The 27,309-nt window shown below is 39.1% G+C and overlaps 1 protein-coding gene across 7 annotated transcripts in view; it reads right to left on the bottom strand.

Annotated features, from left to right (window-relative positions):
* Positions 1–27,309, bottom strand: part of obscnb (obscurin, cytoskeletal calmodulin and titin-interacting RhoGEF b) — a 59,425-nt gene that overhangs the window by 19,432 nt on the left and 12,684 nt on the right. For 3 of the 7 annotated variants that reach the window (XM_084912469.1, XM_084912470.1, XM_084912471.1), the window contains exons 15-45: positions 26,971–27,252; positions 25,805–26,086; positions 25,345–25,620; positions 24,989–25,261; positions 24,630–24,896; positions 24,277–24,546; positions 23,926–24,192; positions 23,522–23,788; positions 23,319–23,431; positions 23,088–23,241; positions 22,830–22,991; positions 22,600–22,704; positions 19,837–20,103; positions 18,010–18,279; positions 17,636–17,902; positions 16,876–17,142; positions 16,519–16,785; positions 16,159–16,428; positions 15,810–16,079; positions 14,994–15,260; positions 13,957–14,223; positions 13,596–13,862; positions 13,180–13,446; positions 12,752–13,018; positions 12,323–12,589; positions 3,336–3,602; positions 2,936–3,202; positions 2,412–2,678; positions 1,749–2,018; positions 762–1,028; positions 109–387 (exon numbers count right to left, since the gene is read on the bottom strand). In XM_084912469.1, the coding sequence (XP_084768595.1) occupies positions 109–387; positions 762–1,028; positions 1,749–2,018; positions 2,412–2,678; positions 2,936–3,202; positions 3,336–3,602; positions 12,323–12,589; positions 12,752–13,018; positions 13,180–13,446; positions 13,596–13,862; positions 13,957–14,223; positions 14,994–15,260; positions 15,810–16,079; positions 16,159–16,428; positions 16,519–16,785; positions 16,876–17,142; positions 17,636–17,902; positions 18,010–18,279; positions 19,837–20,103; positions 22,600–22,704; positions 22,830–22,991; positions 23,088–23,241; positions 23,319–23,431; positions 23,522–23,788; positions 23,926–24,192; positions 24,277–24,546; positions 24,630–24,896; positions 24,989–25,261; positions 25,345–25,620; positions 25,805–26,086; positions 26,971–27,252 (7,815 nt within the window). The remainder of the gene's footprint in view (positions 1–108; positions 388–761; positions 1,029–1,748; positions 2,019–2,411; positions 2,679–2,935; positions 3,203–3,335; positions 3,603–12,322; positions 12,590–12,751; positions 13,019–13,179; positions 13,447–13,595; positions 13,863–13,956; positions 14,224–14,993; positions 15,261–15,809; positions 16,080–16,158; positions 16,429–16,518; positions 16,786–16,875; positions 17,143–17,635; positions 17,903–18,009; positions 18,280–19,836; positions 20,104–22,599; positions 22,705–22,829; positions 22,992–23,087; positions 23,242–23,318; positions 23,432–23,521; positions 23,789–23,925; positions 24,193–24,276; positions 24,547–24,629; positions 24,897–24,988; positions 25,262–25,344; positions 25,621–25,804; positions 26,087–26,970; positions 27,253–27,309) is intronic. The other 4 variants (XM_084912472.1, XM_084912473.1, XM_084912474.1 and 1 more) reach the window with 4 other exon arrangements.

Raw genomic sequence — 27,309 nt, 5'->3', positions numbered from 1 at the left:
TGAAAATACAAAAAAATGTAAAATGCCAGTGGATTTGAAAAAGAATAATAATAATTTGTGGTTTTTGATGAAGATGGCTCTGAGGGTGAAAGCTCTCATCTCCTTTACCTTTGGGTTTCTCCTCCACCAGAAGACAGGCCACACTCTTCTCTTCTCCCACCACGAAGGCAACATCTCCAGATTCATCCGTGGTTACCATCTTGAGGACCAAGCGGTGCACTCTCCCTATAATGCTCATTTGATTCAGATCATTATTTTGAAGCAGGTTGTCTGAAAGCCACCATTCCCCATTGGTGACACCAGAGTGTGACAGCTCAACCTCAAAGACGGCGTCTTTCCCAGTGGTCACAGTAATGTCGCAGAGTTCTCGAATGATCCGCACATGCTCTGAGGGTGAATGGGATGATGGATGATGAGAGATCAGAGATCAGTTCTGTGCAGAGCTTCCAGACATCATGACTATGAGGGCATATGCTTACTCAACATGTCATTCCCAGATCTAAGAAACATAGATCTAGTGGTGTTTTTTAACACCCTAGAGCTACTAAACTATCAACAATGCATATAAATAAAATCAGATAATTCCAGTAAAGCACTGGATTCTCTAAATCTGTGAATCCAAGAGAATTAGCTGTGAGTAGAGGATACACTTTTCTCCAGTACTTGATAATGGGGTGAATATGAACTTCAGGAAGGATGAAGACAAGAGGAGAGGAAATGAGAGACACAGACAGATGATAGATGAAGATGTGCTCTGTTACCTTTTACAGTCAGGGTAGCAGTGCTTTTCTGGTCTCCAGTATCACAGGTATATTCCCCACTATCCTCCATGATCAGCTTGTGTATGATCAGAATGTGAGTGGTTGCTTTTTGCTCCATGATGTATTTCTCTCCCTGTGTGAGAAGAGTTGAGCCCTTCCACCAGGTCACCTTGTGATCAGGGCTTGATACCTCACAGGACAGAGAGGCTTCGCCTCCTTCTTTGGCCTCTTGACTTTTCAGCTCCTTCTTGAATACTACAGGTGCAGCTGCCAGAGACACCAATTTCATTACGATGACAGACTTTAAAACTTTAGAAAGTGAACACTGACACCAGAAAACACACTATAATCCACAGCGAGGCTGCACAGTCCTTCCAAAATTTACATACAATCAATCAATGTGCTCCAAGGAGACCTACAATCCACCCATTCACAAGTTTAAAGAAAGTCACAAATACAACTAATCACAAAAAACTCAACAATCAGAACAGTTTTGCTGTTGGTGGTGCATGGTGCATGTCTTAAATCCTTAATCCAAGTAACTCCAAACATGAAAAAGTCAAAGACTCAACACTTCCAGCTTCAGCTTAACTGAAGAAAAGTAAAACAACAGTTATAACAGCATTCGGTGATGTATAAAAATTTACTGGATGAAAACACATTGATCAACAAGACCAATATGTAATTTTAGTACTAAAATGAAAAGTAAAAGAGTTTTATTAGTTCCACGTTCAATGGAAAGTAAGGTAAGCATGCATGTACTCTGGAAATAGAAATGTAATGGAAAGTGAGAATTTTCTTTAGATGCCATAGCAAGATGAAAAGATAACAAGACAGTTGTTGCTTTTAACAACTTCTGAAAAAATAGAGAGAAAGTATCCAAAAACAAGAAGACTGAGAGCAAATGAGCAGAAGATAGTCCCAAAATTATTGTAGAAGCCAACTGGAAGATGTTCCCAAGGAATACATTGCGTACAATTCCCTTACCTCTGACTGTCAGAGAAGCTGTGGAAGTGTGGTTTCCCACAGTGAAAGTTACTGTCCCTGAATCAGCTGTAGTGACGCCTCTGAGTGTGAGGCTGTGCAGCCGGCCCTCAGCCTTGATCAGGTTCATTTCATTATTCTGCAGAGGGACATCCTGGAGTTTCCACAGTGCCATTGGTGCCTCCTCATGAGAAACCAGACACTCAAAGCAGACATCTTCACCCTCGTACACAACGCAGCTCTCCAAGAATTTCAGTATTTTAACCTCGACCTCTGTTTGACAAATACAGTTTAGAAGCACACAACGTTTGGTGAAGTTCAAGTTGATCATTTATGAAGATTTCTGCTGAGTGAAGTGAAGTGAAGAAAACAGAGTAGTGTTTGTTAATATTTGTGAAGACAGAAATGTGAAAGGCTCAAATGGTGAAATCAGTGATTGAGCTCAAGAGAAAAGTGCGTACAAATAACAAGAAGTGCACAAAAGAGTGAGGTGCTAATGAATATGAGACGAGCAAGTTTTCTTGAACACTGAAAACACTTCATGCTCAAGTGTTGCTCTGTGAGAAGATGGTCAATAAGAGGGAGTATGTTGGAAATGAAGGATGACTGGGCTCCAGCTCAAGAGAGTGCATGGGAGGAGGAGTCTTAAATAGAAAAAAATCCTACCCTTCACAGTGAGGACAGCTGAAGTCTTCTGCCTGCCTGTATCACAGGAGTACTCTCCTGAGTCAGTTCCTTGCAGTTTGTAGATAATAAGCTCAACTACAGTCCCTTCCTGCTTCAGGTGATACTTGCTGCTGGATGCCAGCACCCGATCACCACACCTCCAGACCACACTGACCCCCGGCTTTGTGATTTCACAACGAAGACAGGTGCTCTCTCCTGCTTGTCCTTCAAGGTTCTGTAGCTGGGTTTTGAAAAGGACAGGCTTGGCTGTAGAAAAGTGAGAAAAAATGAGGGAAATTTTTTAGGAGAAATGAAAGAATGAATACACTTAGGCCAAGTTTTAGCCTTCAACTCGCACATGTGAAGAAGTAAGCAGCAGAAGTTGGAGTCAAAGCTACATACTTTAGTATAGAGTTTAGAGTATTAACCCTAAGGTCAAGTCAGATATTTCGAGCAACATTCTAATAAAGATAAACCAAAAAGTCACTATTGCCACTATGTTTAAACTACTAACAACAGCATACCCTTCACAGCTAGCTGTGCAGTGCTACGACGATCACCGGCATCACATGTGTAACTCCCAGAATCCTCTGAGTCAACATCATGGATTATTAGTGTAGCCAGGTGTACTTTTTGTCTAATTTCATACTTTGCACAAGGACAAAGACCAAGTTCTCCCTTCCTCCACTCCAAAGGAACACCAGCTTTAGATAGTTCACAGTTCAGGGTGACACTGTCACCCTCATCAGCCGTTTGGCTTTCCAGCTCTTTTGTGAAAATAACTGGAAGAGCTGATGGACAAAAAAAAAAGGAAAACGGAGTAATTATGCAAAAAGGAACAGGGATGATGAAGAAAGGAGAAATGAAGTAACAAATGAAGGACTTGTTGGAAGAAGAAGAAAACATGCGATAGCTTCATCCTACCATTTACAACCAGAGATGCTGAGCTTATTGTATCCTCTAAAGAGCAGGAATAGCTTCCTGTATCTCCAGGCCTCAAATCAAGAATGTGCAGCTCATGACAGAATCCTTTTTGTTTTATCTGGTACTTTTCTCCACAGCTCAGGACTTCTGATCCTTTCTTCCACTCTACATGGACTCCAGGTTTTGATAGCTCACAGTGCAGGGTAACACTACCTCCCTCTTCAGCTACTTGGCTCTCCAGGTCTCGAATGAATATGACTGGAAGAACTTGGGATTAAATAGATAAAATAATCTGTTGGTATGTATTATGGTAACCCATAGGATTTAATAACAAAAGATTAGTTTGGTATAAAAATATACTTTTTAACCTACTAAAAACAAAAATAGAAAATATAAAAAGCATCCAATATGGTAGCTCTATTGCACAAACACAAAATAACACTGATACACAGTCAGGGCAGGTACACCTCTGCCTATTCGAAACATAGCACTTAAAAGTCTGTCAAATACAGCTCTCAACTATTCCTGTTTGAGAAGAACAAGAAGATAATTCTGCAAATCTGGTATTCAGAGGTAATAACAAGTGAGTAACAACAAATTCGGCTGAATAAAAACAAAACAAGGAGAATAAAGAAAGCACAGTGTTAGGTTTTGTATTGTTGATTGTCATTTATGCTTAGAAATATCTACTTATATATGCTTAGAGTTTTATAATTAGTTGTAGATTGGTAGAGGTTTGATCCTTGATAGTCTGCAAACTTTGTGTGCATTAGAGAGCACTCTGGGAGCATGGGAGAGGTTGTACCTTCTCTTATTGTTTTATGGTAGGATAAATGTATCTATATCTGTTTTAGGCTAAGTGCCTTTTGTTTAGATGAACTGCTGGACTTCCAGACCAGCAGGTTTAGGGAAGTCATTTATGGGGTCACACTCTGACCCCACACACACACACACACACACACACAAAGGCAAGGTACTCTTTGTTTGTATGTAGACGTCATATGTTAATGAAGCTATGTATATTCATGTAACCTCAATAAAAGAGCAGTGTTACGGGGGAGCAGATGAGAGCAACTGGGGTCAAGCGAAGGAACGGCGTTTGTCCGGTTCTCTCCCGTGCACGAGAAACATGAATAACTTTGCCTACTTCGTGTCTTGCTTGCTGTGTAATTATATTGTCTTCAACGTTCCAGCGAATAGGTTCAAGCTACAAACCTATCACACAGTGCCACTAATTTCATTCCAGCGCTCTGGTATCCAGCTGTAGCAGAGGGATGACATCAAAACCAGCAGGTTTACCTTCACAGTCATAAACACAGTACCGAACAAACACAAGAAGAATGGTGATGTTTAGGATAAATAAGAGAAAATGCTTGTTAACAAACTAGTAAAATACAGAAGAAAGTCTATAAAAATCAACAGTGCATGATTTACAAATATCCAAAGTGCAACTTCAGACTTGAAGTTGCACAGCCAACAAGAACAAATGAGGCAAAGACTCAACAATGCCTGAAATTTGAGCCTGTGTGGCCGCAGCATGTTCAGTACAACAGTACTCAGTAAATATGAAACATAAACAAGTATGTAGTTCATTTTAAGCTCAAACATTTAATGTTATTTTCTGCGATGCTATGTAAGGATTGTGCTTTGCATTTGTGGATTTTCTAAGCTTGAGGTGTTTATCCTTCTGCTTAACATTAACTGGGCTGCAAACTAAAAGGTTTTTGTAATGTTCGCAGACCCCCAGCTGCCTGTTGTGAGAGTATTGAGTGTCTTTAAAGGCAGGCAGGCTGCCCATTATACCCTTTTTGTCTCTGCTGGGAGTTGAGAAGGTCGTGACGGGACCACAGATTTGAAACTGTGAATTTATTCAGCGTCTTTCATATTTGTAGACGAAAGTCCTGCATTCATACAAGACTCCTGTGACAACTCTTTAGCAGTCAAGAACGCCAGCACATACCTTCAATTTTCTTTAGGGTGTCCTGCTTCTCAGCTTCAACTGTCAAGGTCACTGCTGAGGTCTGTGCTGTAATTGTATTTATTTAGTTGGTTTTAATTGACTTGCATTAACTAGAACTTCAGCTTCAACAACAGAATAATTGATGCAACAAATCAAAAGCAACATGCTTTTATATCCAGATGTTTCACCTACACTTCATTCCTAACCCTGACAGTGACTGATAGAGGAAAAGCTCCTAACTTTCAATTATTTTCAAATAACACACAGACTCGTGCACTGGATTGGAAATGCAGTATCTTAAAATAGTACTGACACACCATAACAAATAGCACTCAGCATCCTCATATGGACACACTGAACACTGCATTAAGGCAAGAAGCATTTCTAAGGTACAGATTTTATATTATTTAACTTTATCTTCCATATTTCATCAGGTTAATGGGACCACAATATAGGTAATTATAATTACTGTAAATATATGGCAAACTTTTATTTAATTGCACAGGAGAATTTACAAAGCCAGGCCGAGGCACATGATCACACACAATATACACTATGTGTCACAAACTAAAAAGACTTAAAACTAGACTGAGAGACAAGAGACTGGTCTTATATCAGTACTGGTATCCATTATTTAAGATAAACTTTCTTGCAACAAACCTCTTTGCAGCAATCTTTCTGCCAACATATCACAACCACGGGAAGCACAAGAAGCAAACTGCAGTGCGTGGGATAGGACAGTTTAAAAACAACACTCCATAGCAGCGTAGCCACAGACAAAATTATTCCATATAACTCAATATTATGAAATCTATTTCCATTCTGATAGGATTCCTGAGGGCAAGTAGAGAAAAACTTCATGTTATTATGTTAAACCCAGTGTTCAAGTGAAAGTAAAAATATTCAAAACAATAATCTGTGTATAAAGTAATGATGTAATTAACTATTCCATAATTAATCAGGCTGAATAATTATGAAGTTACTCAGTGCTTCCTCAGGTGAAAATATGTATTAGTTGTGATCATTAATGAGCGAGTCAAATTACCATTACTTCATGAATAAGTATTCAGCGTATAAAAAAGGACAAAATCCCCATTCTGCCTGATGACTAATATTATAGTCTGTTCAGGACCAGTAAGGTCGATCATTCTTTGTTTGTAGTCTCCTATTACATACTACATTTTGTTCAGTAAACTGGACACAAGTGGGCTTTATCTTTTATGGTCCAGTTATCGGTGACAGAACTGGTGGAAAGCCAATTAAATGCAGAGGGTACAAAGTATGTAAAATAGGTTCTAATCAAATTAAAATACCTAAAAGGTGACTAGCTTGGAAAAAATAATGTGACATTTCAATATAAATTGCCTATTTCACCCAAATGTGTGCTGGCAGTTGTGGAAACACCAGACCAGCCTTTAAGCTGTATGAATGAAAGCAATTACCATTACTTCATTAAGTAAGTAGTTAATATATAAAGTATAATGTGATCACCATTCTGGTAGATCACTAGTCCATTAGGAACCAGTAAGATCAGTCATTCCATTCTTCGTTCGTGGTCTCCAGTACTTCATCATCTCTGCGGCAGCATCTCTGCCGGGGACAGGAAGAGACTGAACAGGCTGATCCGAAGGGCCAGCTCTGTTCTAGGATGCCCTCTGGACCCAGTGGAGGTGGTGAGTGACAGGAGAATGGTGGCTAAGCTGTCATCACTGTTGGACAACATCTCCCACCCCATGCAGCAGACTGTGACAGCACTGAGCAGCTCCTTCAGTGGGAGACTGCGGCACCCACGGTGTGGGACGGAGAGATTTCGCAGGTCTTTCCTCCCCACTGCTGTCAGACTCCACAATAAAGACTTTAACTGATCAAACACACACATCCACACATGTGCAATAACACTAAGTGCAATAATCTTTTCTGTCATCGTTGTATTTTTACTCAGTTGTATATAGCATTTGTATTCTATTTTTTATCTTATTGTATATTTATTTTATTTTATTCTACTGTATATAGTATTTTATTTTATTCTATTCTGTACAGTTGTGTACTGTATTTATTCTTATTGTATCCTAATTTTTGCCTCATAACTTTTGCACTGTCCACTTCCTGCAGTGACAAAACAAATTTCCCACGTGTGGGACTAATAAAGGTTATCTTATCTTATCTTATCTTATCATAAATATATCAAATATTACTGACTATAGTAATATCAGTGAATATATCATAACATGAAAGCCTAAAAGTAATGATTTTTCTACAAATCTTTAACCTACATAAAAAAAACTTTCGAGCAATTGTATCAAAAAATAGAGTAAACTAAAGTTGTTACTGGTCAAGTTCTTTAGAAAAACTCAGACATCAAATTGTTTGCTTTTAAATTGACTTAACCTTAGAAATCAATTTAACTAACTTTAAAAAAAGTCACACAGACAAGCTACAGTCAAACATATTTCAATCCGCCAAACAATGTGACGAAAACACAAGCATGCAGCAAAACTAATAATGAGAGTAATGTAGCAATAAAGTGTACTGTACAGCAAGAAACCTGCTGGTCAATGCAAAAGTCAAGTCTTTGCGTACCTGCGAGCTGCTCTTTGGTCCCCTGTCGCTGGGTAGCTGGTTTGTCAGTGGTTCCAGCAAAAGGCTTATCAGCTGGGATAAAACACAATAACCTTACAACTGGAGTTCTAGCGTAACTTTAACACAAGAGCCAGAGTTAGAAAGGCACAGACACAAACACGAATGTCGCACATTCTTATGTGATCCGCTTACAAGTGTGCAAACTGAATACTTTAAACAACAAGAAGTTCTCAGAGAGTACAAACTTCCACCAAGGCAGCACACTCTCTAGTCTCTATTTTAAGGGAATATTATTGTATTTTGTGTAATTTCATGTTGTTTTCTTTGTTCTTTTTAAAGTTACTTTAATAAGCAGTGCAGTATAAATCAGATAAGGACAGCAGGACAGATGTTTACTCTGATTACACAAACACGTAGGGGTAGGTAGTGGAAATAAAGGAAGAGTAAATAACTGGACATTAATAATTTGACCTTATTTTATAGTATCATCCTATTAGATAGTTATTATATTTCCAACTATCAAGGCAGCTCATTCACGTCCTCTTGACAGTATTGTCTTGAAAAATATAACACATCTTGGGGTCAACTTGAAATAAAGGTAAATGTGACACATAAAAGTGAGGTCAGAGGTCAAATGTGACACGACATTTGAATGCAAACTATAATGTGATATTTACAATCCCCATATACGGGTATCATTTCCTAAATGTATACGATCCAAACAAAGTCATTAGAATTTTAAGCATAATTTTTAAAGATTTTTTGGTTATTTTCATAAAATGTATCCACATGTATTTCAGTTATTTTATTATTTAACCTTGAAAAAGTGATCAGATGTAACATGATATTTAGGATCTCCATATATCATTCCCTATATGTTGTCAATAAAAACAATGACAGTAAGACGTTTAAACAGCTTTAAATAGCGATCGATTAATCGATTAATCTTGAAGTAGATTAATAGGATTATGATACTTTAAATTCTTATTCTGTAAGTTGACAATTAGGGCTGCCACAAACGATTATTTTGATAGTCGACTAGTCACCGATTATTTTTGCGATTAGTCGACTAATCAAATCCATTGGACGTAAAACGTACAACTTATTGCACCAGCAGCATCTGCTCTCATATAACTATCATTAGCTTGCAGCTTTAAGTGTTTAAGGTATGTGCTAACTAAAAATGAAGACAAAATGATAGTTTATTAAATTTTAATGAAATTTGCAGATTGTTTCGGTGAAGTTTAATAAACTCCTTGCTATCTAAAATATAACAGGACACCGGAGTAAATTCTTGAGCATCTCACACTTCTGATAATCAGTTTTCTGCTTGATGTTTATTCAGCTGTGTAAAAACTATAACTTTAATCTCAGCCAAACTGATTCACTCAGGAACAAATAAAATACTAAAAAAAAAGGCAAACAATAACATAACAAGTTATCTAAGTGACTTATATATCATGTTTAACCTGAGTAGCGAAAGACGGCGGTGGGTTTGAAAACGATTTGCCAGGAGTCCGGTGTTCTCACGGCTCTAGTGAGCCTTTCCCCCAGCTAGCTATCGAGCTAGTGGGTAACAGACGTCTCCGAAAACGTCGGAGCGCTTTTGAAAATATGTGGTGTCTTGATAAACTGAGCAGATATTTGAAGTTTACACAGCTACATTCTCGCCTGAAAATATGTTAAACTTTATTTTGTGACCCAAAAAGAATAATAAGAGTAATATTAAAACTAACTAGCTGCCGCCATTGTTGGAAACTGAGCTGGGCTGCGCTATGAATTCTGGGACAGAGCTTCTTCTTCTTCGGGGTTTAACGGCAGCTGGCATCCTTGTACATGCAGTGCTGCCATCTTCTGTTTCAGTCCGTTATTACACTCTTAAATCCTACTACTTATTCCTGCGTCTTTTGGGATCTTACAAAGCTTCAAACGACGTGTCGACTATTAAATTAGTCGTCGACGATTTTAATAGTCGACGTAATCGTGACTAGTCGACTAATCGTGGCAGCCCTATTGACAATACACACCACATACACGGAGCCATAGTTTCTAAGATATGTTTTTTTGTCGATTACTGACCGATAAATGATTAAGCTCACATTAAAGGGTGGATGTAAGAGATTTTCAATGGACTGATAACATGCCCCCACTCTACACCCCTACAAAGTTTTATCAGAATACATTCAAAACTTTTCGAGCTATTGCGTTTACTAACGAATGACACACACACACACAGAAGCACGCAAACCACTGCTACCAAAAACAAAACCTTCTTGGTGGAGGTAAAAATAATTTGGGGGGTTGTGGGGGGTTAATATCTGTGATGACATGAAGCACTGAAATATTTCAAAATGAAAAAACCTACAAGCAACAACAAAAAACAAAAACACCTCAGACCATTATCTCAGTGATCCGACACAAAATGCGTCACAAACACAACAAAATGTTCCCTGTTTAACACAGAACACAATGCAGCTGGCACAATAAAAACATACAACGAAAGCCAGCTTCATTCTGTATTTTTGCCGTTCACCATATAGATGAGCACACACTGAAGCAAAGACTGACAGGACTGCGCACAACATTTTAAAAGACTGCAACTGAATTTTCTCACTACTCTTGCAGTGTCCAGAAAAATCCATGCAAACACGCACTGCATTACCTTCACTTCCCACTTTAAGCTCTCGTGAATGTCCCTGAAAATCCTGTTTAGGAGTTTGTTCAGTTGTTGTCAATGTCACCGCTAAAACGATTGAACACAACATTGGTCCCATCATTTGAATTTGTCATAGTAAAGCAGCAGAAACATGTAATTCAAGTCTCATCAAGAGCAGAAACACAAACAGCTGATGGAATCAAAGACAGCTTCATATCTTCATACTAAGTCAGCCTCCATGCAACAAAATAATCTAGTGACCACACAAATCCACAGATGTGGAGACTGAAAATATTGCTGTTTTTTTTCTGCAACAGTAGCGCAAACCATAAAAACATGACAAAGACCAAAACATCAGTAAGTGCAAATCAAAAACAGTTTTCCAGCAGCAAATTTTCCAACGGTCCCATAAAAAACAAAGCAAACTAAATAGAAATTACGCCAGAAAGCAACAAGACAATTTAAGCCAAGTCATGACCCAACAACTTCCTCTCTTTGACAAAGGTCAGCAGCCAAACACAGAGGTACAAAGTCCCTAATGGCTTCATTTACTTAATTTGTGACTCCTTTCAACAAAGAGCTGCAGTGCATACACTGATTCACTGCAAAGGCACAATGGAAACAGGATAAACCAACAAACAAGCCAAAACTATTGAAAATTACCTTCTACCATCTCATTTATCTCTTGCCTCTTGTGCTTGTCTTTAGCAGCTACAAACAGAGATTCTGAAATACAAATATGATATAGATATTACACATTGTAGCCTTAAGGGAAAGAGACCTAAATACTCTATTGTAAGACAGAAGGAATATTCGATACAGCCAAAATCTAGGAAACAGCATACTGACAAATATATCTATCATGCATGTTACAGGCCACAGCATACAGGTACAATTTAAAGGAGGATTGCAGATGGCAGCGCAGAGGCCATTATCAAGCTGGACAGGGCAACATAACACTGACAGTTATGTTATTACATCACCATCATCCTTTCATACCTTTTTCTTTGGTTTCCTGCCTCTTAGATTCTGTAGCAGCTGAAGGAGGAGCTGCCAGCTTCACAGCTGAGGAAATAATTTTGTTTCAGATCGCTGTACTTCACCAATATATCAATTGAAAACTATCATCTGACAAAAGGGAGTTTCAGGAATGATTAGACCCCATAAAACAGAGCCAATAACTGCAATATAACACGACAGAACAGATCAGATGAAATGTAGACAAGAGAGGTTTATAGACCAACATAAATATAAGATCCAGTGCCAAGACTACCACCAATGAAAACAACCAAAACTCACAAAAACGCAGCAACAAGTAAGGCTGCCTGAAATAGGTGAAGTGAAAAAGAAGAAGCCATTTTGTTTGGTCATTTCAAAGTGAAATCTTCAAGGAAAAGTCAGAACGCAGGTACACTGCAGAAAAGCAATTCAGGCGAAGACTGGTTTCAACCTGATGATGCACTAAAATGTGACAGATAGTGTAACACCCACATGAATGACATTTCATTATCCATCAGAAACAGAACAACTAAATAAACCGACAGTCGGAGAAATTTCAAAGCAGAAGCAAGTGCCACAGTACAAGCGCTTCAGTTGAGATAAAATCAGTAAAATATAAGACAATCATCCATGCAATTTAATCCAGTCATTATCATTGCATTTAAATGTAAACACAACGGGTGTGGTGACAAAAAAGTTAAGGAGTCTGAAAAAACAAAAGGTGAGAACTGTTACTGTATTACAAAGAAAATTTGATATACTTTAAATACAGATTTAAATCACAAATCCTACCCTTGATATTGAGACTTGCTGTGGTCTTCTGGTCTCCACACACACAGCTGTAGTCTCCACTGTCTTCAGGCACCACTTTTTCTATCACAAGTTCATTAACAGAGGCCTTTTGCTTCATCTGGTACTTTTCTCCAGACTTCAGGACCTGTGTTCCTTTCTTCCACTCTACTGGGACTCCAGCTTTAGACAGCTCACAGCAAAGAATAATGTCAGCTCCCTCCTCGGCCTGCTGGCTCTCCAGCTTCTGTTTGAAGGTCACTGATTGGGCTGAGCATTTATTAGTGGGTTAGTAATCAGTGGCAGGGCATTACAGAAAACATAAATATCACATAACAAAAATACAAAATAACAAAGCGAGAAACAAGGATCCACAAGAACATGCAAATTTGAATCCACTGCACCAACTAACTGTGAAAATCCTTTTCCTACCCTTTATGCTCAGGCTAGCTGTGGTCTTCTGGTCTCCACACACACAGCTGTAGTCTCCACTGTCTTCAGGTACCACCTTGTTAATCACGAGTTCATTCACAGAGGCCTTCTGCATCATCTGGTACTTTTCTCCAGACTTCAGGACCTGCGTTCCTTTCTTCCACTCTACTGGGACTCCAGCTTTAGAGAGCTCACAGCGCAGAATAATGTCAGCTCCCTCCTTGGCCTGCTGACTCTCCAGCTTCTGTTTGAAGGTCACTGGTTGGGCTGAGCATTTATTGGTTCATTTCCAGTCAGTGATATGTCATGACATAAAATACAAATATACAAATAAAATAAAATACAACTATTAAATAACAAATACTGAAAAACCAATGGCATGCTGACATAAACTATAAGGAATAACTCTGTGAAAATCCTCTTCCTACCCTTGATATTGAGACTTGCTGTGGTCTTCTGGTCTCCACACACACAGCTGTAGTCTCCACTGTCTTCAGGCACCACTTTTTCTATCAAAAGTTCATTCATTGAGGCCTTCTGCTTCATCTTGTACCTCTCCCCAGACTTCAGGACCTGCGTGCCTTTCTTCCACTCTACTGGGACTCCAACCTTAGAGAGCTCACAGCGCAAAGTAACACTACCTCCCTCCTCGGCCTCCAGGCTCTCCAGCTTCAGTTTGAAGGTGACTGGTTTGGCTGAACATTTATTAGCAGATTAGAAAACAGTGCCAGTGTTTTACATAGAACATAAAAATACACACGAAAGATTCTGAGAAACACTGATTTGCAGTAACATGCAAACATAAAAACACTTTGCTGACTAACTGTGAAAATCCCCTTCCTACCCTTTATGCTAAGGCTGGCTGTGGTCTTCTGGTCTCCACACACACAGCTGTAGTCTCCAATGTCTTCAGGCACCACTTTCTTGATTACGAGTTCATTAACAGAGGCCTTCTGCTTCATCTGGTACTTTTCTCCAGACTTCAGGACCTGCGTTCCTTTCTTCCACTCTACTGGGACTCCAGCTTTAGAGAGCTCACAGCAAAGAATAATGTCAGCTCCCTCCTCGGCCTGCTGGCTCTCCAGCTTCTGTGTGAAGTTTGGTGGCAATGCTGCACAAGCATGTTTTCATTACTCATCACAATTAGGTCATACAAACAGTTTTAACAAGGCCACAGAATTGTGTGTCTTTGAAAATTCGCATACCAGTGACTTTCAAGGCTGCAAATGTCTTCTCGTCCCCGCATATGCATGTATACGCTCCACTATCTTCTATCTTCAAATTCAGAATCTGAAGTATACAAGAGCCCTCTGCCTGCTTCATGTCATACTTCTCTCCTGGTTTGAGAATTTCAGAGTCTTTTTTCCACTGAACGACAGCTGCAGGTTTTGATAGCTCACAGCGAAGTGTCACACTCTCCCCTTCTTTTTTCTCCTGGTTTTTGAGCTTCTCAATAAAAGTGGTGGGCAGGGCTAAAACAAAATGGAAAATTACTTTGAGTTTTGTTGGGTTGTAAAGAAGAATGAATAATGGGAAGCTAGGACGGCGCATGGAGTTGAGGTGCTTCAGTTGTCCAACATTAGTCTTTGGAACAGTGCAGCTGATTCTGAACAGTGGATTAAAATCTAGGAGCAAAACCCAAACTTTACTGCACTAAAAAAATTAAAATTCTTAAATGAAAGGAGAATAATCCAATGAATTTGGGCAATGGTCACTCAGAAACGCCAATGCATGCTAATGAATGTCATTCACAGTTTGTGGATGTACAGACAATACCTCAAACACACATATACCAGACAAAGATATAGACGCCACTTAACACAAAAGCAAAGCATTCCTTGCAGTAACCTAAATGCTGCAAATGACTGAAAACTGCAAGAAAAACACAGTAGAACTGTATAAATCCACAGCGGTTTCAAAAAAATAAAAATCCACAAGCTTGTAAACTCCTTGGATGGTATCAGCTGGTTTGGCACCAAAGTTGTTTGCATATGCGCTCTGATCTCCTGTGACTCCTCTTGAGTGACAGAGTGGACTTCCAAGGGTACTACACAATGTAACCACTGTCCGTATGTTTTGAGAACAAAATGTAAAATTGTGGTTTTTGGATTCAATTTATAAAAAAAAAAAAAAAAAAATTCTCAAAATTAAAAGAAAACTTAGCTCAAACCTTTCTGCAGTGTAGTAAGATGTAAGTAAGAACAAAACGTTGTCTCACCTTCATTCATGCTAAAGTTCTCACCTTTAACGGTCACCTTGGCCATGCTCTTGGCAGTGCCTACGTCACAAGTGTAGATATCAGTATCGTTCTCCTCCAGTTGTTTGATCATGAGAGTTAAGACGCCATCTTTCTGAGACATCTCATATCGCCCTCCAGCCTTGAGCTCTGTGTGACCTTTAAGCCATACAACCGTGGATGGGATTTGTTCCGTCGTGCATTGCAGAGTCATGGAGCCCTTCTCGTCTGCTTCACTGTCCTTTAGCGTTTTAGTGAATTTATGGATTGGCTCTGCAAAAAGGAAACTTCGCTGTGACAATGTTTGCCACAGAATGAAACTACAGCACTAATCTATAGTTTAATTTTTAAAAAAGACTCCAGAACATATTCTATGTCTAGCAAATATTTCAACTTTTTAAGACTTTAAGAATATTATTACTAATTCCTGCACCTATACACACCTGAGCTGGCATACTGGAGAAAATATAGAATGATTTTCTGCGTTAAACAGATTAAGTTTTCATGTAATGAAATGTGCTATATAAATACAATTGTCATTTTATCTTTACATGCCTTTACCTTGGATATTTTCCAGATGAATTAAATCATCATCACAAATACTTTTTAAAGGTCTTCTTGCCAGCTAGTATAAAAGCCACCACTAGGTGCTGCCTCCAGAAGGACTGACCCACAAGCACCTTTGTGTTACTTTACGTATGTGTGTGGTGTTTATTTGCTTGTGTGTGGAAAATCGAAACACAACGTAGAATAATCGTATCCCATCAAAGCTGAAATGTGAAATTAGACCAAGGCGATTTTTGAGTTTTCTTAGAGTCTTACCCTTGATTTCTAGCTTAGCTCTGGTGGTTGCACCTCCAATAACTTCACAGCTGTACTCTCCAGAGTCTTGAGCAGACACATTATGGATGGTCAGTTTCATGACTCTATCTTGCTGGCTGAGCTCATATTTCTGGCTCTTTTTGATGGCTTTAACATCCTTGGCCCATTTTACAGCAAAACTAGCCTGTGTCACCTCACAAGTAAAAACAGCATCTTCCCCTTGAACAACACAAATATTCTGCAGTCCTTTTGATACAGATGAAGCTTTACCTGCAACATAAGAGGATAAATGTTTATTTTATGATTTGAATCATTGCCAAAGCCTCTTAAAGACTGATATCAAGCTTACCTTCAACTGTCAATGTTGCTTTGGAGCTCAAGTCTTTGATACTGAAGACTACCTCACCAGCATCAGCAGGGGAGACATCTTTAATAGTGAGCATGTATTTGCGTCCTTTGGTGGAGATGCTAAAGCGGCCTCTGTTTGTAACAGCTTGGCCATTGACAGTCCAGGAGCACTCATCTGTGCTCTCACGAGACAGGATGCACTCAAAGCTGCATGTCTCTCCCTCATTCACTTCAACTGATTTCAGCCATTTAGTTATTCCAATACCAATTTCTATGATAGAAACCAAATTGTGTATAAGTTAACTGTATATACGAAAAGCAGTGTGTACAAATAAATATACAAAATGATAGAAAAACACACCTCTGACCGTAACCTTTGCCTTGGATACCTCAGTGCCAAGGTCACAGCTGTACTCCCCAGCATCATCTTTGGTGGCATCCTTGATGATCAGGCCCAAAGACTTGCCTGTGTGAAGGAGCTCATATTTTGGCCCAGCTTTTAAGACTTTACCCTCTTTTCTCCATGTGGGGGAAACTCTCGGCTTGGATGCCTCACACGCCAGAGTGATCATGCCTTTCTCTTCTCCAATAACATCATCTAGTGACTTGAGGAACACAGCGCGCTTCTCTGCAGAAAGTAAAACAGTGATTGAGGGATAAATACAAGCCTCATTTGTGAAATATCAAATAACTCTGGAACTGCATTTAATGCTCTCACCTTTAACCTTGAGTGTGACAGACTCTTTGACCTTGCGGACTTGAAAGGTGATTGTTCCTCCATCTTGAGGTGCCAGGTTCTTCAGTGTCAGCTTGTGAACCTTCCCCTCATGAGCGATGGTGTTAACTTCATTTGTGAAGAGCACCTTGTCATTCAGAAGCCACTGAGCTTCTTCATCAGCGTAGTTAATCTCACAGGTGAATACCGCATCGCTGTCTTCATCGACTTCTGTATTGGCCAAGTGCTTGGTGATTTTGATTTCACGCACTAGGCAGATGAATCGGGACAGCAGTTTCAGTTTGAAGAGCAATCACAAAATATTTCAAATCAATTTCTTTATCGCTTTATGGTTTATGCTAGGGGAACTCTGTGATATTCAAATAGACTCTATAAAAGATGGATGTAGCTTCTTGATCTGAAATAAAAAGCAAATGTGAAGTGCTGCATTTATTTTATTGGTTGCACCAATGACTGTAGAAAACAGACTTCTGGTTGGATAGAAGTCTTTTGAAAATAATATTAGAATGACACTAATATCAATGTCAACTATTATTGAAAATCTTTAGCCAAAGAGCGTGCAATGTCCTCGGTTTCTCAGTCAGATTCTGACATCTGATTTCAAAGAACCAAAATGGATGGTGATAGCGAAAACACTGAGCTCGAGGCTTCACAATGGGGAACTAACAGGTGGCTGACGTCACGGTGGCTTCATCCATATTTTAAACACAGTCTTTTGACAATTTAAAGTTGGAAAACGTACCTTCAACAGTAAGTGTGCCTTTGGTCTCAGCAGGTCCAGACTGACAGCGGTACTCTCCACTGTCCTCCTCAGTCAGCCTGTGAATGGTAATTTGGGCACGTGTACCATCTTGCTTGATGTTGTACTTGTCTGAAGCTGCCAGAGGTACTCGACCTTTGAACCAGTTAACCTCTTTGGGTGGAGCAGAGAACTTGCAGCTGAGTATGGCTGAACTTTTCTCCTTCGCCTTAACATCTTTAATGGCTTCTGCAATCTCAAGTGGGCGCTCTGAATGTGAGCAACAATGACTGATTAGACTCAGCTCAAATCTAATGGAAGTTTTCTGTGTATACATACAGAATTTTCTGTGTGAACACAACACTGAAAACTTTTACCTTTAACTGTGAGCTGGGCTAAAGATTTGCTCTTCCCAGCTGTAAACTGCACAGCTCCCGTCATTGATGCTTTAGTCTTTTTGAAAGTGAGACGGTGCATCGTGCCTTCTTTCTCCATTTCGACATCAGGCCCCTCCTGCAGAGCAACTCCATTCAAAGTCCATACAGGAGGTTTCACCAGTTCCATACTGATTTCCACTTCAAAAACAGCTGCAAAGGGTTCTGTGACTTCTACTGGACTAAGTTCCCGCACTATGCTGATAGACTGCTCTGAAGGGATCATAAAAAGAGAACGGATCAGTGAAAAGAATTCATCAACTGCAAATACTTCACATTCTTTCCCAGAAATTAAGAAATGACATCCATTTTTTTGCATGAAAGTCATTTTACAAGAACTAAAGCGGGGTGTCAAACATAAAGTCCAGGCGCCAGAATCAGCACCACGAAGACTCCAATCCAGCCCATTGTTTAACATTGGAAAATGTAAAGAAGGATTGTATGTATGTTTTACAGTGTTTCCAGTTGAAAAAGACCTCCCTGATGGCAACAAAGTAATTAAACAATAGAAATTCTCTAATTTTACACATTTACTTACAATTTTAAGCCCAAAGAGTCGTGCTGACAGATTTATTTCATTTACTACAACAGCATGTCTATATCATGTAGAAAAACTGAGACATACTGTTGAAATTGTGCTTCTTTTTTATATTAAGATTATCTCATTGCTTAAATTTGTAGTTAATGTTCAATGAACTAAAGATTGAGGCCAACCCTGAGGCCACACTTAACAAGTGTAGCTTTAGGGTTGATGGAATTTAAGGTTGATAAGGATATCTGAGAGTTCAAAGGTCAAAACAAAATATAAACAAACAATCTTGATAGGGATCCCTCAGATTTTGCCTGTTTTTTGCTTGTTTATTTTTTAAACTTCACATTGAGAGATGTGTTTCATGTGTTGATATATAACTTCATCAATATTCTCCACAGACACGATTTGTTTATAGCATGTTCTCGTGACGCTTTCTGATGTATTCACCGTTAGGATTTATTGGTCTAGCCCTACACATTGTTTACTTGACTTGCTAAAATATGCACAACCGTCTGGATGATCCATTAGCATATGTAAACATTCATCAATGATATTCAAATATGATATGACAGTTTAATGACCTTACACATGTGACTGCTTATATGCTTGCCCATATTTAATCTAAGTCCACATGTGAATTTTGAGAGCTATAGCTCATATAAGAGATTTCTTTTTCTAATGCTGCATGCAACTATTATCGTTACCGACTATTAGCAATGGGCTTGGAATTATAAATCTTACTTTATAGGATGTAAAACACCACACATCATATGGAAAATGACTGTATTTAAGTATAAGACTTTCATTTATCCAGAGCAACACAAAGGACAATTAACATCCTGTGACTTCATACACTGTACCCCACACTGTGGTACATGCACAAAGGCCCTTTTTTCTATAATGCCAGAAAATTCCCAACATAAAACTTCAACACATCAGCAAAACTAAAAACAGGTTGCACTAAAGTTTAGTTACTCATTTAGATTAAGAAAAATCTTAAAATTTCAACCTCAATGTTAATTAATTTAGTAGGTCAGGCTTGTTATAGAACAAATGAGAGATAACATATTAAGAACCTTTTATACACATATTTCCCATTAGTACACTATTTCAGATTGGCATACACCTCATTGAATTGGACACTGGTGGCTTGTTTTCTGAGGATATAATGAGAAAGTATTTACATTTACAGTGGCAGTAAGTTTAAAATGAACTATTGTGACAATCCACTGTTTTACCTTCCACAAGCAGTTTACAGGATGTCTTGTCATCAGTGGCATCACAGGTATACGTGTCTTCATCCCCAGAGTCCACATCATTAACAGTGAGCTTTCGGTACAGGTCTTCACTTTTGATCTCGTACTTCTTGCTGGGTTTGATCTCCGTCTTGTTCTTGTACCACTTCACCTTTGCACTGGCACGTGACACTTGGCATTCAAGATGACCACGATGCTTATACATCGCTATCTTATCCCTGAGTCGCTTCACAAACTTCACAGGCAGCTCTACAGTAACAATAACACTTAATCAATGAAAACTATTATGTGTGTCGCAAAGGGACATCACTGCAAAAGGGTGTGCTGGTGTCTATGCATAAGTTAAAGTAATTTCAGATGGTATATGAATTGTATGGCATATTAATGCTTTTGATGATATATTAATGCTTGCATTGAGATATAACATGTTTTGCAAAAGCTAAAGAAAAAAGAAAGAGTATATAATGGCAGTAACATAAAATTAGCCCATATATGCAAGTTACAGCAACTGATACAAAAGTAGACAGCTATTCTCTTTCAGGATCAAATGATCTTTTCATACTAATAGAAATTAACGAATCAGATGCACTAAATATCTTATCTTTATGGTGGCCCTGAGAGGCCAAACGGACTGCAACTTAAGAAAACACCAGCAATAACAAAAACACTGCAAAAGCACACAAAACACAACGGAAATAGGAAAAACAACAACGGAAATAGGAAAAAACAAAACAGAAATAGGACAAAAGACAATGGAAATAGGAAAAAACAAAACAGAAATAGGACAAAAGACAATGGAAATAGGAAAAAACAAAACAGAAATAGGAAAAACGACAACGGAAATAGGAAAAAACAAAACAGAAATTGGAAAAACGACAACGGAAATAGGAAAAAACAAAACAGAAATAGGAAAAACGACAATGGAAATAGGAAAAAACAAAACAGAAATAGGAAAAACGACGACGGAAATAGGAAAAACAAAACAGAAATAGGACAAAAGACAATGGAAATAGGAAAAAACAAAACAGAAATAGGAAAAACGACGACGGAAATAGGAAAAACAAAACAGAAATAGGACAAAAGACAATGGAAATAGGAAAAAACAAAACAGAAATAGGAAAAACGACAACGGAAATAGGAAAAAACAAAACAGAAATAGGAAAAAACAAAACAGAAATAGGAAAAACGACAACGGAAATAGGAAAAAACAAAACAGAAATAGGAAAAAACAAAACAGAAATAGGAAAAACGACAATGGAAATAGGAAAAAACACAAGGGAAGTGTTTCTGGGGAGACAATAACCCAACGGACCAGTTGCAGGAACCCAAAACATTGTAGGTGTGCTTTATCATGATTCATATAATACTGATGACGGATTTTTAGGCTAATAGTCAGGCTAACACACTTACCTTTCATCTTTTGTTTCCTCACAAAACCGATAGATCCTCCACATCTTTTAAGTGTCTCCCAGCGCAATTCTTAGCATATTTTGGTTCCTGCAACTGGTCCGTCGGGTTATTGTCTCCCTAGAAACACTTTCCTTGTGCTTTTGGAAATCAGTTTTTTCCTATTTCTGTTTTGTTTTTTCCTATTTCCGTTGTGTTTTGTGTGCTTTTGCAGCATTTTTCTTATTGCTGGTGTTTTCTTAAGTTGCAGTTCGTTTGGCCTCTCAGGGCCACCGTACATCTTACTATAACACACAAAATCTGTTTGTTTGCCTACAAAATCCTCCTTCACAATCAGGAGTTGATCAAAAAAATTGGCACAAATGCATCTTAGGCTTCTGAAGTCTTATCTACACCACATATTGCTGATGTCATAATGTTGCCTAGGCTGGAGCCTATCATAGGTGTCATAGGGCAGGAGGCTATCCTGTAGGTTTGTCACGGGGCTAACATGGACAGATGGACAACCATTCACACCTGTGAATCACCAGTTAACCCAATCCCACCAACTGCATGTCTTTGAAGCCACAGAGAGAGCATGCAAACTCCACACAGAAAGCCCACGGCCAGGTGGTGGATTCAAACCCAGGACCTTCATGCCGTGAACTGCTCCACTGTGCTGCCCTAACAATATCTAATTTATAACCACAAAACATATATTATGGTGCCAGCATGTTGCCAAGAAATCACATAGCAATAGACTAAAATACTGGTGAAACAATACTGCATTGTGGGTACAAGTAATCTGTTTCACAATTAAATCACATTCTTGTACTGCTGGAGATTTTGAGATCCAATCTTCATAAGCCATCACACATTAAAAACAAAAACAAAAAGAATGCTTTTCCTCTGGAATAAAATTATAAAACTGTAAAGCTGTGCTGTTGTTGAGTGCTCATTTTGCCATCAAGCTTCAATGAGGAGTGACAATGTGAATGTGAAGTTGCAAATGGATTTTACATCTTACCAATATAAAGAATAAATATATGCAGAATGGCACAATGTGGTGACTCTCTTAGAATGATACTTCCTCAAGTTTTATTGTTTGTATCAGTAAATGATGTGGACGCATTCTGGGAGATTAACCGACTAACAGAAGTCAAGCTGTTCATCAAATTTAAACGTGTGTTTTATTGTTTGCAATTTTCTAAGAGCTCTTAACACAGTGAGAAGAAATAATCCATTTGCAGCCACACTGAACATCGCGGTGTGTAACAGCATTGGACTGATAAGCTATTACCATGCAACCATGCATTCAGTGTTATGTGATTTTAGTGCACAGAACACATATTCGTTTACCTTTCACTTTAAGTTTAGCAGTTGAAGATGCTTTCTCAGCTGTAAACTTAATTTCACCCATATCTTCTGGGGTAGCAGACTTGAAAAGCAGCACATAAGTTCTGCCTGGAATTAGAAACAGACATCATCGTGAAAGCATCCTTATTATTCCCAATCTTTATTAAGGCAAATCCTGTAGCATTACATGCTTAGCTTAATTAAAATGGTTTTCTAATTTCTTGAGGCCTTACCCTCTTGTCTCATCTTTATGTTGTCAGTGGCTTTGAGTTTTGTGTTTCCTTTGTACCACTGGCACTCCACTTCATCGTGTGAGATTCCACAGACAAATTTAGCACTCTCCTTCTCCATTACCTCCAAATCTTCCAGCTTCTTGATGATCTTGATATCTCTGGCTGCAGGAAAAAGAGGCCAAGTACAGAAAACTTTACTGAACCTAGATTAATTGTACCTTACTGATTTCCTTACTTTGTTGCATAATTAGTAATTACCGTGAACAGTGAGCTTGGCGGAGGTGTTATCATCAGTAGTACGGCAGATGTACGTGCCTCCATCTTCAGGGGAGCATTTGTTGATGGCCAAAGTGCACTTTTGGCCCAATGAATGAATAGCAAAGTTCTTTCCCGGTTTTAGTTCCACCTCATCCTGCAGATTCGGTGTTATTCAAAATGTTACATATGTACTGCACACATTTAAATCAGCAGACAGTAATGATTTCTCACCTTGAACCATCTAACATCTGCATTCGCTCTGGACACTTCACATTCAAACGTAACCTTCTCCTTCTCAGGAACACTCATATCCATAATAGGTTTGGAGATCATAGCAGGAGCTTCTGTAGAATCAGCACATTAGACTTTTTTTTACACTGGATTTTTTTTAGGAAACCTAGACTTCATCAGGACAAACATGAGCACACCGTTACCTGTGACGATCAGTTTAGCTGAAGTATGCACTCCCTCTGTCTGGAAGGAAATCATTCCTGCATCCTCCTGCTTGAGACTGGACAACGTCAGGATGTGCTTCTTTCCCAGAGCTGTGATATGGCAGTTTGGCCCTGACTTTAATTTGACCCTGTCTCTGTTCCAGGAGCCTTCAACATTGACCTGACTGAGTTCTACCTCAAGTGTTACTGTCTCTGTTTCACGTGCCTTGGTTTCTGTTAGACCCTTTATTACCTGGATCTTCTTCACTGAAGGGAAAAGAAAAAGAGTGTTAACATGTAGGACTGATTTTGTGATAACAAGCGCCATGACAATGACATTCTTCTTCTTGTATGATATGCACATCATATTCTGTATTTAAAACATTAATCTTGATGAGTCTTACTCTCCACGCTGAGCTTGGCCTGGGTCTTATCATCCAGAGTTTCGCAAGAGTAGATGCCACGGTCAGCATAAGTCACACTCTTGAAGACCAGAGCCTGCTTAGCTCCCTCTACCCGAATCTCCATGTTTCCTGCAGGTTGCAGCACTACACTGTTCTTCATCCACCTGACTTCATCCGATGCCTTACTGAGCTCCACTTCTATCCTCACTTCGCTTTGCTCCTCCACTGTCAGGTTTTCTAGCTTTTTCTTGAAAGTCACAGGTTCATCTGGAAGGGACACAAAGAATGTTAGATGGAAGTATGTGTTCATTTATATAAACAGTTAAACAATAATTCCCATTGTTATCTTACGTTGCACTTGTAGAGTAGCTTTGCAGCTTTTGCCTTCTGCATCAACACTTATCTCTCCTGCATCTTTCTGAGTGACTGAGGTGATGGTAAGTGAGTGGCTGCCACCACCTTGCTCAAGCTTATACTTCTGCCCAGAAACGATGGGGATACTGTTGTGGAACCATCTGACGCTGACGTCTGCTGGGCTGACGGCACACTTGAAAACGGCATCTTTTCGCTCCGTTGCAACCACGTTGTTCAGTTTGGTGACCAACCTCACTAATCTTGGTGCTGAAAGGAATAAAGCATAATTATATAAAAGAAAAGGCTTCCATCCTGGAAAGATGTTTTTTTTAGTTAAACTAGTTAATTACCTTTAGAGGAGACTTTAGCAGATGTCTTGTCATTTCTACATTCACAGCTGTATTCTCCTTCATCTTCCTTAGTCATGCCAGTCACAGTGAGAATTCGCCTAGCACCATCTGCTCTGACACAGAACCTGCCTCCAGGTTTAATCTCACGGCCATTATGGTGCCATACAGCATCCCCTGAAGCTTGATTTAGTTCGCAAATCAGGCTTAGTGTACCTCCCAGTTCCACTGTGGCAGGTTTCAAAGGGAGAACAAACTTCAAAGCTGAATCTGAGAAGAAAGCATGAGAGGGAAAAGTTCAAAGAAAAATCTTGCATCTGCAGATGCATGAGAGTCGTATTTAAGACTTTTCTATGACCTGCCTTTAACTTGAACTTTGAACTCCAGTTTATCATCCGCAGTTTGACAAGAGTACGTTCCACTGTCTTTCATTTCTGCAGATTTCACTATCAGGGTACGAGAAAGGCCCTCTTTTTTCATTTCATACTTGCTGCTCTCCTTGAGCTCCACGCCATCTCTAAACCATCTCACACTACCACCCTCTGCGGTCAGTTCAGTGGATAAAACAATGCTTTCACTTGCTTGAACCACGCATGTGTCCTTGACAGATTTCTTCTGAAACTTTATGGCTAAATCTAGAAAGAAGAACTTCTTTTCAGTACTTTGTACAAATAAGTGGTAATCCATTGGCAATGTGTTATATTTAAAATAAATTTACCTGTTAGCTGCAACTTAAATACCAGCTTCTCTGTTCCAGCCTCACACGTATATTCTCCAGCATCCTTTTTCTCCACTTTTTCTATCACCAGCTCACGAGTTTTGCCTTTAGACTCCATGTGGGCTCCTTTGCTGGAAGTCAGCAGCTTGCCATCCTTGTACCACTTTACCTCTGTCTTGGAATCTGAAACCTCACAACTAAGCGTGGCTCTCTGTGAGAGATAAGTTTTCACTTCCTTCTGGACTGACTCCATGTTAGAGAAGCCAGCTGGGGCTTCTGACCAGCAAATGGAAAAAAAACAAACATCAATCAATGTGAAATGCAAAAAGACTTTAAGCAACTATGACTCAACTTACTGGATACAAACGAGGCAATCTGGCAGAAATACTACACACCAAGACTATTTTAAAGCTCATTAACATACAGTAGGAAAGTACTAGAGACAACTTATTGAGCTTACCTAACACCTGTATCTTAAAGGGCAGCTTCTCAGACCCAGCCTCACAGATGTACTCCCCAGCATCCTTCTTATCCACACTGTTGATCACCAGCTGCCGACTCCTGCCTTTTGACTCTACATGAACTGTCTTGCTGGTGGTCAGAAGCTTGCCATCCTTGTACCATTTTACCTCTGTATTGATATCAGATACCTCACAGGTGAGAGTGGCTTTCTGAGAGAGAGTAGCTTTCACCTCCTTTTGGATAGACTCTTTGCTGGAGAAGGCAGACTTCACTTGGATCTCTGCAGAAATAACAGTGATTAATGTCATGGCAATGTAACAAGTTTATGTGATGTGAGATAAATATAACCTAGAAAATCAATTTTCATAGCAACAAAGTGGATAAATACATAGCAAAGCCAAAACCAGGGAACAATATTTAACAGCTAAAATCTAACGTGACCACAAAATATGCAAATATGTGAAAACATCTGCAATTCCACCAAACCAAAAACAAAAATTTCTAAATCTTTCATTGAGTTTCTCTTCCAGTTTTACTCAATTCAGTTTTTGTTATATAATTTGCATGTACTTCTCTTTTAGGTGTTAAAACACTTAACCTGTATGTTACATCCCCAATTTTCACTTGCTTTTCACATATAACCTCCAGCATCTTTCTTCTCTACATTGTCAATCACCATTTAAGTAATCCTGCCCTTTGAATCCATGTGATCTGCTTTGCTGGGATTTGGAAGCTTGTCATCTTTTTACCATTCCGCCTCTGTCTTGTTATCAACTATAATGGAGTAAGGTGACAGTACAATTACCTGTACAAAAACAACAGTTCAACTGAAAGCACACAAAAACGCACAGCAAGTGCATGATAACTCAGATAACCAGAACCTGGAAAATAACCAGCTAAAGATACCAGATCTTGTAACCAGAGACCAAAACATGGAGCTCAGCAGGTCATTTGAACAACATAACTCAATTTTCTACTCAAAGGCTGCAACAATTTTTATCAAATTAAACCAAATACTGCATCCCACAACTGAAGCAACCAACAATGTATTCAATGCAAACACAAAAACATTTTTTTGTGAAGAAGCCTTTGCATTAAACGATCTAAAATATATTTTACACGCAACACTATATTATTATAAGTGTGACATCCATAGAGTCATACCTTGCACATGTATCTTAAAGGCCAGCTTTTCAGTCCCAGCCTCACAGATGTACTCTCCAGCATCCTTCTTCTCCACACTGTCAATCACCAGCTGGCGATTCTTGCCCTTTGACTCAGTATGGATTGTCCTGCTGGAACTCAGCAGCTTACCATCCTTGTACCACTTCACTTCTGTCTTGTTATCAGATACCTCACAGCTTAGAACAGCTTTCTGTGACAGGGTGGCTTTTACCTCCTTTTGGATTGACTCCTTATTAGAGAAAGCTGACTGGACCTGTGTGTCTGAGGAGACCATGAATATGGATGATAAATTTCTCTCTCTCTGCAGCACCTGCAAGC

The sequence above is a fragment of the Perissodus microlepis genome, chromosome 18 (genome assembly GCF_051167445.1).
Source record: "Perissodus microlepis isolate ML-2025 ecotype Zambia chromosome 18, ASM5116744v1, whole genome shotgun sequence".
In the NCBI taxonomy this organism is placed as follows: Eukaryota; Metazoa; Chordata; class Actinopteri; order Cichliformes; family Cichlidae; genus Perissodus; species Perissodus microlepis.
The sequence above is the reverse complement of the archived record's forward strand: the minus strand, read 5'-3'. Positions and strand labels throughout refer to the sequence as shown.